Source organism: Vicia villosa, linkage group LG7, assembly GCF_029867415.1.
Source record: "Vicia villosa cultivar HV-30 ecotype Madison, WI linkage group LG7, Vvil1.0, whole genome shotgun sequence".
Lineage (NCBI taxonomy): Eukaryota > Viridiplantae > Streptophyta > Magnoliopsida > Fabales > Fabaceae > Vicia > Vicia villosa.
Window position 1 is genome coordinate 69,690,827 of NC_081186.1, and position 11,643 is coordinate 69,702,469.

The following is an 11,643-nucleotide window of genomic DNA, read 5'->3' on the forward strand; positions in this document are numbered from 1 at the left end:
TCACCACTTCTCATCACAAAACAACTTTTAAACGGCAACAATGTTATTAACCAATAATGACAACATAATCGAATTTACAAGTATGTTATCAACACGTCACAACAAACATCTCATTATCTCAACAATTCAAATGCAATTCATACGCAGTTCATATGCAATTCATATGTGACTCAACTTATGCAAAATGCATGTGGTACCATTTGGAGTAAAACTCCCATCGTCTCAAAAGTTGCCATTGAGCACATCGTCGATTTTGCCATTATAAGGCCATCGTTGCTTTTTGCCATTTTCATGCCATCGTCTCTTTATGCAATGGATGTAACCCAATGATGAAACATCCACACAAACACAACATTCACAACAACTAAACATCATTAATTCAATATTGAAATTCAACGACAACAACACAATCATCCCTATTCATAGTAATGCATCACTTCGCAATCATGTTGCTATGTTGTATCACCATACAACAATATCTCGCTTCACAACATCAATCACAATATCAAGCGATACATTTCAAGAAAAAATTTAAAAAGGTTTCCAAAGGGTTTTCAAAACATTTTCATTAGATAGACATTGATTAAGGCTTCACGGAGGTTCAAATGGCACTTAAAAAGGAATTACGAATCAAAAGATACATCTAATAGAAGTTTCAAAAAGTTTTCAACAGCAAGGTTCGCGTAACGGACTCAAGCGCGCTTCGCAGAACTAAATCCAGAAGTGAACCATTTTCGCGTCTCCGCTTAGCAGACCAACTCCGCTTAGCGAGCTTACGAATTTTCAAATTTGTTCCCAGGTTCCGCTTAGCGGATCAGGGCCACTTAGCGGACGCGCGATTATGAAGAAAAATAGCAGAACTATTAGACCTGCGTAATCCCACTTCCACCCCACAAAACTCTTCTCAATCAGCAATTAAAGGCACATACAATCAATATCTAATATCATTCATTAGCAATCTTCATCAAAAACATGATTTCAAGCACAATTTCATGAAAATCCAACATACACCCTAAGATTATACAACATACAACCAAGGCTACTACTCATACAATCAAAACCCACCATAAATATCATCATACACTCCCTTATCATGAAAGAATCCCACCCTTACCTTGGGTTTATATTGAAGACAACTCTATCTTCAAATGGGAACCTTGACCTAGCTTCTCCTATTCTCTTCTCTCTTCTTTATCCAAATGAGGTTCTAACTTTCTATTCTCTAAATTTCCTTATTTTGCTAAACCCTTACTAACTTGTCATATTGCTAATGGACTCTAATTAGCACCTCTCAATTACTAATTCTATCTTAGCCCCAATAACTAATAGACTTACTAACTCATGTTATTTACTAATAATTCCTCATAAAATAACACAAAACCAATTAATCACATAATTAACACATAAATAGCACAATCATCAATTAATTCACATAACATACAATAACACAAAATACTTAAAATAAAACGGTTGTTACAATTAGTAGATACTTCAATATGGTCTTCTATGTTGAAAGTTGTTGACTATTAATAACCAATCATGCATCATATTTCTTTTTTAATATATATGACATTAGACATTTCTTTTTCATTTTGAGGAACATAGTAGATGACAGGTTGATAATTGGAAGAAAATTGATTTATGGATTGGTAATTATTTGAGATACAAAATTAAAAATGACTTAAATGTACTTTTGGTCCCTGTAAGTTAGCGAGTTTTTGATTTTCGTCCCTGTAAGTTATTTTTTTTTTGGTTTGACTCCCTATATTTCACTTTCGCATTCGTTTTAGTCCCTAAAATCAAAATCCGCAGGAAAATCTGCAGACTTTCCTGCGGATTTTGATTTTAGGGACTAAAACGAATGCGAAAGTGAAATATAGGGATTCAAACAAAAAAAAATAACTTACAAGGACGAAAATAAAAAACTCGCTAACTTACAGGGACCAAAAGTACATTTAAGCCATTAAAAATTTACACATAGTTCTGTCAATGGATATTCAATTTATGCAAAATGCTAAGGTCAATTCAATTATCCAAGAGATTAATTGGAGCTTCTTCATGGCTTATCCATTTTTGTTCTTCAAATTGTTGAAGACATTTTGAAGATTAACTTCTCATTTGATAATACTACTAGTTGTGAACTCATTTGGACATGATCTACAAATTATGATCTATCTTTTAAAAATGCCAACAAATGGATCAAAAGGGATTACATTTAACATTTTTGGACAAAATTCATTAGGTACCCCTACATACTTATTTCTAAGTCATTAATAACTTGAAAGTTAATGCATACTATTATCGCAACAAAAAACAACCTGATTCAAATAAGAATGGACGAGGTTTCAAGTTTCTCTCCCTACAATCATGATGTGGAAACTTCATACCACCCGTCTCTTAAATGCATGTTCACCTTACTTTTTTGGCATTTTATGGAGCGATTGTTTGGCATGAGCGTTATAAGAAGTAGTTATGAAGCTTATTCAAATCTGTTGGTAGAAGTAGGAGCTCTCAAATTTAGAATCTTATCATGACTCTCATCATAATAATTCTTTGGAAAATTTGGCATACAAAAAATTCACCAAATTTTAAAATGGTAAAATTAACTTTGATAAAAACATTCTTCATGTAAAACAATTGGTTTATATGCCATCTACTTTTTTTTAAAGGGCTTATGTACTCTTTAATTCACAAGCTTACAATTATTAAATACATTGACATCAAATGACGACCTCTTCCACCTAGAATCATACTAGTTAATTGGTATTTTTCTAGTCATAACTTGATTAATTGCAACACATATGGGGATTCAAGAGGAAATCCAAGAATATCAACTTGTGGTGGCATATTTAGGAATAATTAGGAACATTCTTTGGAGTTTTCTCAGCTTAGATTGGAATGTTCCCCTCCTTTCAAGCTGAATTACATGAAATCATGTTTGCTATCAAATAAGCTAAGAGAAATTGGAGAAATCTTAGACTTAAAACTGACTTAATGCTGGACATTCGTATATTTTCTAATGTGAATATTATCTCTTGACAACTTTAAATTGAAAAATACTTTACACATCAAACGTACCTTTATATTCAACATATCTCACATTTTTCAGAGAGAGAAATACACGTGCAAATTAATTAGTCAATACATATTTTTTTCCATTATATGACTTGATAATATTCACTGCCTATTATAATTTCAATTTTTTTCGAATAATAAGTTGAACATGTCTAACTATTATTTTTACTAGCCGTTTGATGAGTTATGTTTATGCCTCCATTATTTTTTGTTTTTAATTTTTTTAATTATATAATTTTTGTTTAATACAAAAATTATTTTGAATATTAAGAGTAAAATATGCAATATATACTTAATATAAGCCTAAGAAATAAAGAATGACATATCTATTCAAGTAGTGTAGTGTGTTTAAAGAAGTTTGTCTAAGGCTTTTTAAAAAAAATATTTTTTTTCAATTTTTTTACTTAAAAAAGGAGTTTGTTATAGATGTGATCTCAAAATTCGCCTGGTAAATAAAGATAGTTGTTGTAACATTGCTGTGATTTTAATGTTATGGATAGACCAAGAAAAGGCAAAAAGTTCATTCAGAAAAAGACATGTCCCATTTATTTACTCTTTTCTATGTACTTTTCCTCATATGTGACATGTCACAATTCACTTTACAAACATATACACACATCAAACAACTTTCTCATATACACACCAACCCTCCATATCTAATCTACAATCTAACTATACTTCTATCCATCTGAACAGAACACAGAACATAGAACACAGAAAAAGTAATCAACTGAGAAAAAAAAGGTCAGTGTCTTTTACTTGGAGAGTTCTTTTGCTTTAAATTTCTTCATAAAAATATTTTTTTTAATAATTTTTAAAATTTCTTAAAAAAAAAACAAGACCCTTTTCCTTAAGGATCTTCTCAATCTTTGTCTTTTTTTGGTATGGTAGTTTTCTTTGCTTCGTTTTGAAGTTGATGTTTTTTTTTTTCTGATATGAAGATTCTTCTGGGAATCTGGGAAGGAAAAGATGAGAATTTCTTAAAGGGGTAACTGTTCTAATCTTGTGAGGTTTCCTTTTGTTTGTTAAGAACTGATTAGATACTTTGATTTGTTTAATGATAGATGTTTTTTTTTAAGGTTGTAGTTAAATAATTGTTATACTTTTATTTGATGTTTTTTTCATTTGACTGAAAAAGATTAATCTGTGTAAAATTAATTTTACTTTCCAAATCTTAATTCTTGTTTTACTTTGGATGTTTTTACATGAATACTATAAGCTGATGCTGTGTTAGATAGTGCATGTTTGGATTAACAGCGAATTGTCATTGTAGTTTTGTTGGTGCTTTGAAATGTTTGGTTTCACTGTTGGATCACTTAGAATTGATTCTGAATGGGTAGAATTGATTTTGACATGTTTGGTTGTTGAGTAGAATCGATTCCGCTTTCTAGAATTGATTCTACTTGAAGTTTTGAAGCTTAACTTTTTTCGGTGTTGGTCAATACTAATTGTGGAATTGTTTATTTGAATTAAGGAGCAAACAAAGAGTGGTTTAAAGATGGGTTCTTTATGTGATTTTTGTGGAGACCAGAGGTCCTTGGTGTACTGCCGCTCTGACGCTGCTTCCTTATGTTTGTCATGCGATCGGAATGTTCATTCCGCTAACGCACTTTCTAAGCGTCATTCAAGAACACTCGTATGCGAGAAGTGTAATTCACAACCTGCATATGTGAGGTGCGTTGAAGAGAAAGCTTCCTTTTGTCAGAACTGTGATTGGTCGGCTCACGGTACCGATCCGTCTTCTTCAACTCACAAAAGACAATCAATCAATTGCTACTCTGGCTGTCCTTCCGCTTCCGAGCTTTCTTCTATATGGCCCTTTTTCTCGGATATACCTTCTGTGGGGGAAGTGTGTGAGCAGGAACTCGGTTTGATGAGCATTAATGAGAACAGCAATAATAAAGCTTCGGTTCCTCCAGAAAGCAAGAATGTATCTGGCTCAGCTCAAGTTGTTGCCGATCTTCCCAACAAGGATAAGTCTAGGGCCGGCACATCTTCAATAGCCGAATCAAGTGCAGAACCTTGTATCATTGACCAGCCGCCCGGACCGTCCAATGAATGTATGCCCAAGGTATAGATAGCCTCATAAATAATTTTTTTCTAGTAAGTGAACAATAAATGAAATTGCAAGCTTGTGTTGAATGAGTTATATCGTCTGTTTCAATTTTTTTAATGGTTTCAATATATATACATCTAAGTAGTTTCTTGTCAAATGATTCTTTTGCGGTTTGTCGTAGTTTTGCACATTTATTGTCTCCCGTGTGTATTTTGTTTTCACAGAATTGTCAGCATTCCTGATTTATCAGTTGCTTGAGCGTCCAAGCAGGAACAGGTGAGCCTGCATCCTAGTAAGTTAGTGCCTTCAGTGCTTGTGACTGTGAGAGTAGCTGATTTGTTTCCAAAAGTATTTTATTTTCGGGAGAACGGGATGGTGCTAAAAATAATTTTTATGTTCCAAAATGTTATTTACATGAGTCCGTTAGGATGCGGTAGTTATTGTAATGATGGTCTTGTTCAGTTCTGTATTTCAATGTTCCAAGAGGTTCTCTCTTTTGTGGGTTATTCATTTCAAACCGTGGTCATTTCAATATTCTAAGAGTCCCACATCAGACAATATATGGCCTGAACACGTGCTTATCACTGGAGGAAATCCTCACCCTACAAGTCCGGTTTTGTAGGGATGAATGTTTGTGGTTCACAAAAGATATGCATTTTTTCGCGTCGCTTATTTACATGGATAAGTGCAGTTTATCTAGAATGTTTGGCATCTATATTTTCTTTCTTTCCCTATGCAGCTTGAAGTTGATGAAAGTAAATGGCATAATGATATGTTTGCAAAGATACAATAGCCGTGAAGCTTACATGCATTGATTGATGGTCGCATGTAAATGGATCCTCTCCTGCGGAACCCATTCAGTCATCCATGCTGCCCCTAATCCAATGGGCTAAATAATTTTGAAATGAAATAATAAAAATTAATATTTTATCTTCAAATAAATGAATGGTGGAGATTTTGGCAGAACAATGAAAAGGAGAGAAATGGCTGGAGAGGATCCAGGTCCATGGTCGCATGTTAGCAAAGATGACACTATATATAATATTTCTAACCTTTATCTTCTATAGCAAAATGAATTATACGATTTTTAGCTTTCTTGTTTAACCTCTTGTGATGATGAATGAATCTGCAGTTACAACATCCCGGTAGTATGGCATCTGCACTTTGTGAAGATGATAATTTGTTCGACGATTTCAACATAGATGATATGGATCTTGAACTTGAGAACTATAAGGAAGTTTTCTCTTTCACTCTCAATAACTCTGAAGAGTTTTTCGAAAAGGGAGGTATTGATAGCTTATTTGAGAGAAAAGATGTGTCTGCTATTCCAGCATCTTCAGATTCAATGTTAAGTACTAAAACTGAACCGATTCTTTACTATTCGGAAACACAATCCCATTCAAACGTTTCATTTTCCGGCGTTATCAACAGTGCTAGTGCTGGTGACAATCAAGAGTGCGGCGGTGCTTCTTCAAAGCCTCTCACGGGGGAGCCTCCCTGGTGTCCTCCTTGCCCCGAAAGTTCTATTCAATCTGCTAACCGCAGCAACGCTGTCTTGCGCTACAAGGAGAAGAAAAAGAATCGAAAGTAAGGATTCTATTGATACTATTTATTTATATAACCAACGGTGTTGATATAAAAGAGGAATGTTAGCAACATTCTCTTTCCGACTTTCATTGTAACACAGTTGCGATTAATATTTTAGGTTTGATAAGAAAGTAAGGTATGCTTCTCGGAAGGCTAGAGCTGATGTCAGAAAACGTGTGAAGGGCCGATTCGTTAAAGCTGGTGAAACATTCGACTATGACCCTTTAAGCAAAACCAGAAGCTTCTGAGTGTACACACACCCTTTAACCATGTTCTATGAAACGAAAGAAATACTCAGCTAAAAATATCATTTGATGCAGTGACAACAAACTCTGATTTTATCACAGGAGCCGACATTTTCTTCAAGAGAAAGAAGATTCTAACCAAGCCACATTCCGTTGAATTGACAGTATAGGCTGTGGAATGGGAGGTACGGTCTATTCTTCGCCGCAGAGGATATCCAAGCTGTGATATCAGCTAACATGTCACAATGCGCCCCTTCAAGGACGTATCTTGAATTTGATTCACTTTCTGAGGCAAATTGCGCTTGTCGTCTTTCGGCCACGATGTTATACATGGTTTGTCACTATTTCTGTTAATTTCATACTAATTTAAGCCAATGTTTGTTGATCTGCCAGGGAATGATAAATTGACAAGTGTCAATGTTGTAGAATGTAATGTTTTGTTCTGCTGTAAAATGTAATGTTGTGTCCTGCATACATATAGATGGAGTTGTAATTGCTAACTTAGATATAAAAATTGTAAATTTGAAGGTTATGTATAAAATAGGATGTCATGTTTTCATGATGATAGGTTGAACATGTATTGGTAGAAGTTTTGTTGGTATTTTTTGGGTCAATGTTTGTATTGTGTACTTCAACTGTCAGCCCTTTCATAAAAGAACTGGAACTTGTATTGTGTTTTTTTTCTTCATTCAATATTTATTGTATTAATAGGGGTAGCATTTACTTTGCTGATTGTCCTGAGCAATTGTATGGCTTGATGCTAGAGGATTGTAGGAAGGCAATATCTCATCCCACTTTGTTAAATGGGGGCGCACCTCTGAAAAATTTGAAAATGTTCCTGAGTGAATTCAGAGATGAATCTCCAAACGCACAAAACATTAATATTTGATAAAATTTATTTCGGATATGCATCTCCCAATAAACTTAAAGGTAAATTCAAAAATGCATGTACGTAGTCACATTTATTAAACTTAAATTTTTTGATCACTCAGTAAACATTTCGGAGATGTGTTTTCGAAAATTTTCAGCGGGAGTTTAAGTATATGATCACCTTGCATGATCATCTTTCTCCTTTTCAAACACTACCTAACACCTCCATAACCAAAAAACTCTTGAAAAAAATATCATTATCAACCATTGAAAAAATATTTCATTATCAACCAACTTATCGATACATAATGAAATTTTGTGCATTCTAACACGTCAAAAGGAGCATCATAAGCTGCAATTTAAGTTAAAATTCCCTCATTTCATCCTCATTGCTTGCATTGATCTTTAGTTTAAGCTGAAAGAAAGAATGTGTTGCTTCGAAAATGTATTTCTGAACTGAACTCACCTACATTGTTCAGAAATGTATTTCCGAACTCGTCTGTTACTGGTTTTAAAAAATTATAATGTTTTGCTTCTTATTAGACATGGTTCACCTGGATATGTTTTCCAAAGTAGCTGTACGTAGGGGTGTTCAAAACCAAACCAACCCAATAGAAAACCGCAAACCAAACCAAACAAAACCGAAACCGCAAAAAATCGCATTTGGTTCGGATTAGTTTGGGTCATCTTTTAACAAAACCGCACGATTCGGTTCGGTTTGCGGTTTGTATTTTGTAAATCGAACCAAACCAAATCAAACCGCATTACGTTACAACCTAACTTTTACTTAACTCACATCCATCCCAAACTTAAACCTATAATACATTAGCCTTATGAGTACGAACAATTTTCTCATCCTTACACATATGATTGCAGTCCCGATCTTCTCAAATCTCTAATAGAATTATCGCGCATTCTTTGCCACATACATCTTCCCTCTTTTTCTATAATCTCTACTCTCTTATATTCTTTCTTTTCCACCTTCTCATTTTTATGCAAATGTTTCCTATTTCAGTTTCGTTTTTATCGCACATCTTCTCTAATCTCTCAACTCTTTTGTTTTTTCTTTTTCACCTTCACTAATCTCCCATCTCTTCTATTTTTTTGTTTCATTATAATAATTTATATTGTTTTATGTTATTATTTTATGTTTATTATTCCACTTTTGTCTAGTTTAATTTTTACATATTAAATAGAAAGTTGTTGTCAAAATATGACGAGTTTTGTTGTTATTTGATAGTGTATGAATGTCTAAATACAAAGGTATATTGTCATCTATATGTATATGTATGGTTCAATAAAATATTTGTAAAAAACCGAACCGAACCAAACCGCATTAGTTTGGTTTGGTTTTGTTCGAATTTTTTTTAAAAGCCAACCGTATCAAACCAAACCGCACGATTTTTTCTCTTGCGGTTCGAATGATTTTTTTCGTCAAAACCGCCCAAACCGCACCGCGAACACCCCTAGCTGTACGTGACAATGTAAAACATGATGTAGCGAAAGAAAATGTTAAACCATTTGAAGTTCAGGAGTATATTAAACCGAAAAAAGTGAAACATGATGTTAAAGTGATACAAAGAGACATTGGTAAACGTTTCATAAATGAACAATTGTATACTGCTGGCGAACATATGCTTCAATGGGTCTGTATGGTAGCCATGAATTTGGGGTTTGGCATTGTAATTGGAAGGTACGAAAATGATTCAAATAGAAGACAAGCATTTGTAACCATGACATGAGAGAGAAGTGGAGCTTATGTTCCCCCGATTCGAAAGTTGAAACGTGATAACACCGGTTGTCCGTTTAAATTATGCGGATATTGTAGCATTGATGGGATGTAAAAATTTAATGTTCTATATGGAATACATAACCATGAATTGCAAACATAGTTAGTCTTTGTGTCATTTAATACTTAACTAAGGTAATACATGGATCTTTCGAGACCATCATTATCCTCTTGTACTAAGATGCTTCCTATTGTCGAATATAATGCAGAAGTGTACAACTTTATAGCTTTATTTCTCACGGGAAGTAATAATACATGAGGCTTCAACATGTAAGTCTGGATCTCATCAAAAGCCTTTTGATGTTATGGTTCCCATATGAATTCTTCCTCTTTCTTCAATCGTAGAAAGGTTGAAGAAACTTTTGTCTTACCACTTAGATTCGAAATAAACATCCTCCAGAAGTTTATCTTTCCGAGTAGAGACTGAAGTTGTTTCTTGTTTGACGGAGGCTCTGTGTTGAATATAACCTTTGTTTTATTCTGCTTTATTTCAATGCCCTTTTTATAAACTACGAAGCCTAGAAAGTAACCTGCATAGACACCAAAGACACATTTTAATGGATTCATTTTAAGTTCATATTTCCTCATCCTTTCAAAAGACTATCGAAGGTGGTCTAAGTGACCATTTTTTCGAAGAGGATTTGCTGAATATGTCATCTATATACATCCGCATAAAGGTTTATATGAAATCATGAAATATAGAATTCTTTACCCTTTGGTATATTGCACCAGCATTCTTCAGTCCAAAAGGAATAAGCACCCACTCATAAGTTCATAAGGCCACAGGCCATCGAAATTCCATTTTCAGCACATTTTCCTCTGCAATAAAATTTGGTTATATCCAGAATAACAATCTAAAAGAATTAAGTACTCAAAACCAACCTCTGAATTGATTAACATTTCTACAACCGACATTAGGTATTCATCTTCTGGAGTGGCAACATTTAGGTCTTTAAAGTCAATACACAATATAAGAGTCCCATTATTTTTAATCACAAGGATAAAGTTTGCTAACCATTCAACAAACCTGACAATTCTTATGAACTTATTCTTGAGAAGCGTTTCGAACTCTGCTTTGATTTTGGACATGACTTATGGTGCAAACCTTATTGGAGTCTGCTTTATTGGTTTCTTGTCAGGTCGAATTGGCAGTATTAACTCCACCAAATTCTACATAAGTCTTGACATCTCATCATAGTCCCAGGCCAAGCAGTCCTTAAATTCCTTTAGTAACTCCATTATCTATGCTTTTAGGCTTGGCTTAATCTTAGGACTTATTAAAGTTGCCTTTTTTATTGCTCCATTCCCTAGATCGACCACTAATTAATATTGGGCTTGAATCCTCTTAGTCAAAGCTAAAGGATGTAAATGCAAGCTTCTCAAGCATAGTGTGTTTTGATGAAGACAATATGGACATCAAGCTTTTATAAAGGATGTGCAAAAAGAATTTCAAGTATCAAGCAAAAATACATCATTTCAAAGTCTTGAAGAAATTGTGAAGATTCAAGAATCAAGCTAAAATGTCAAAGGTATAAACAATACTCACTTTGACATATAATTGTTCACAAATATATTTCCATGCATATCATAAACATACTACAAAGTGTCATCCTTCAAAAGTTCATTTAAAACCTTTTTCAAAGTTAAAATTCAAAATAAAGGTTTTAGGAACCGGGTTGTCCCTATGGGGGAACCGGTTCCCAGCATTCTAAGTTTTCAGTTCTCTGTGTTTTACTATGGGGAACCGGGTTGTCCCTAGGTGGGAACCGGTTCCTCAGTTCAAAATTTGAAATTTCTGCTGTAACGTTCAGCAGGAACCGGGTTGTCCCAGGTAGGAACCGGTTCCTACTGAACCAGTGTGTTTTTTTCATTGCATGATCTTATTCAAACGAATCCATTTTCTTACCACTTGATCATTGCATTGTTTCATGGAAAAATAACCATTCAAAGAGGTGTTTGACACATTATAAATACTACATATTTCAAAATCATTATTCACCTTCTTCATTAACAATTCATAC

At 34.0% G+C, this 11,643-nt stretch overlaps 1 protein-coding gene across 2 annotated transcripts; it reads left to right on the plus strand.

Annotated features, from left to right (window-relative positions):
- The first annotated feature begins 3,663 nt into the window (after window positions 1-3,663).
- Window positions 3,664-7,656, plus strand: LOC131620713 (zinc finger protein CONSTANS-LIKE 9-like). Of its 2 annotated transcripts, XM_058891864.1 has the most exons (5): window positions 3,669-3,819; window positions 4,017-4,063; window positions 4,550-5,146; window positions 6,264-6,718; window positions 6,837-7,656. In XM_058891864.1, exons 3-5 carry the CDS (start codon window positions 4,574-4,576, stop codon window positions 6,964-6,966), a joined length of 1,158 nt encoding a protein of 385 aa, XP_058747847.1. In that variant the 5' UTR covers window positions 3,669-3,819; window positions 4,017-4,063; window positions 4,550-4,573; the 3' UTR covers window positions 6,967-7,656. The 2 variants fall into 2 exon arrangements, with proteins under 2 accessions (XP_058747848.1, XP_058747847.1); XM_058891865.1 differs by lacking the exon at window positions 4,017-4,063 and having other exon boundaries at window positions 3,664-3,819.
- Window positions 7,657-11,643: the final 3,987 nt, after the last annotated feature.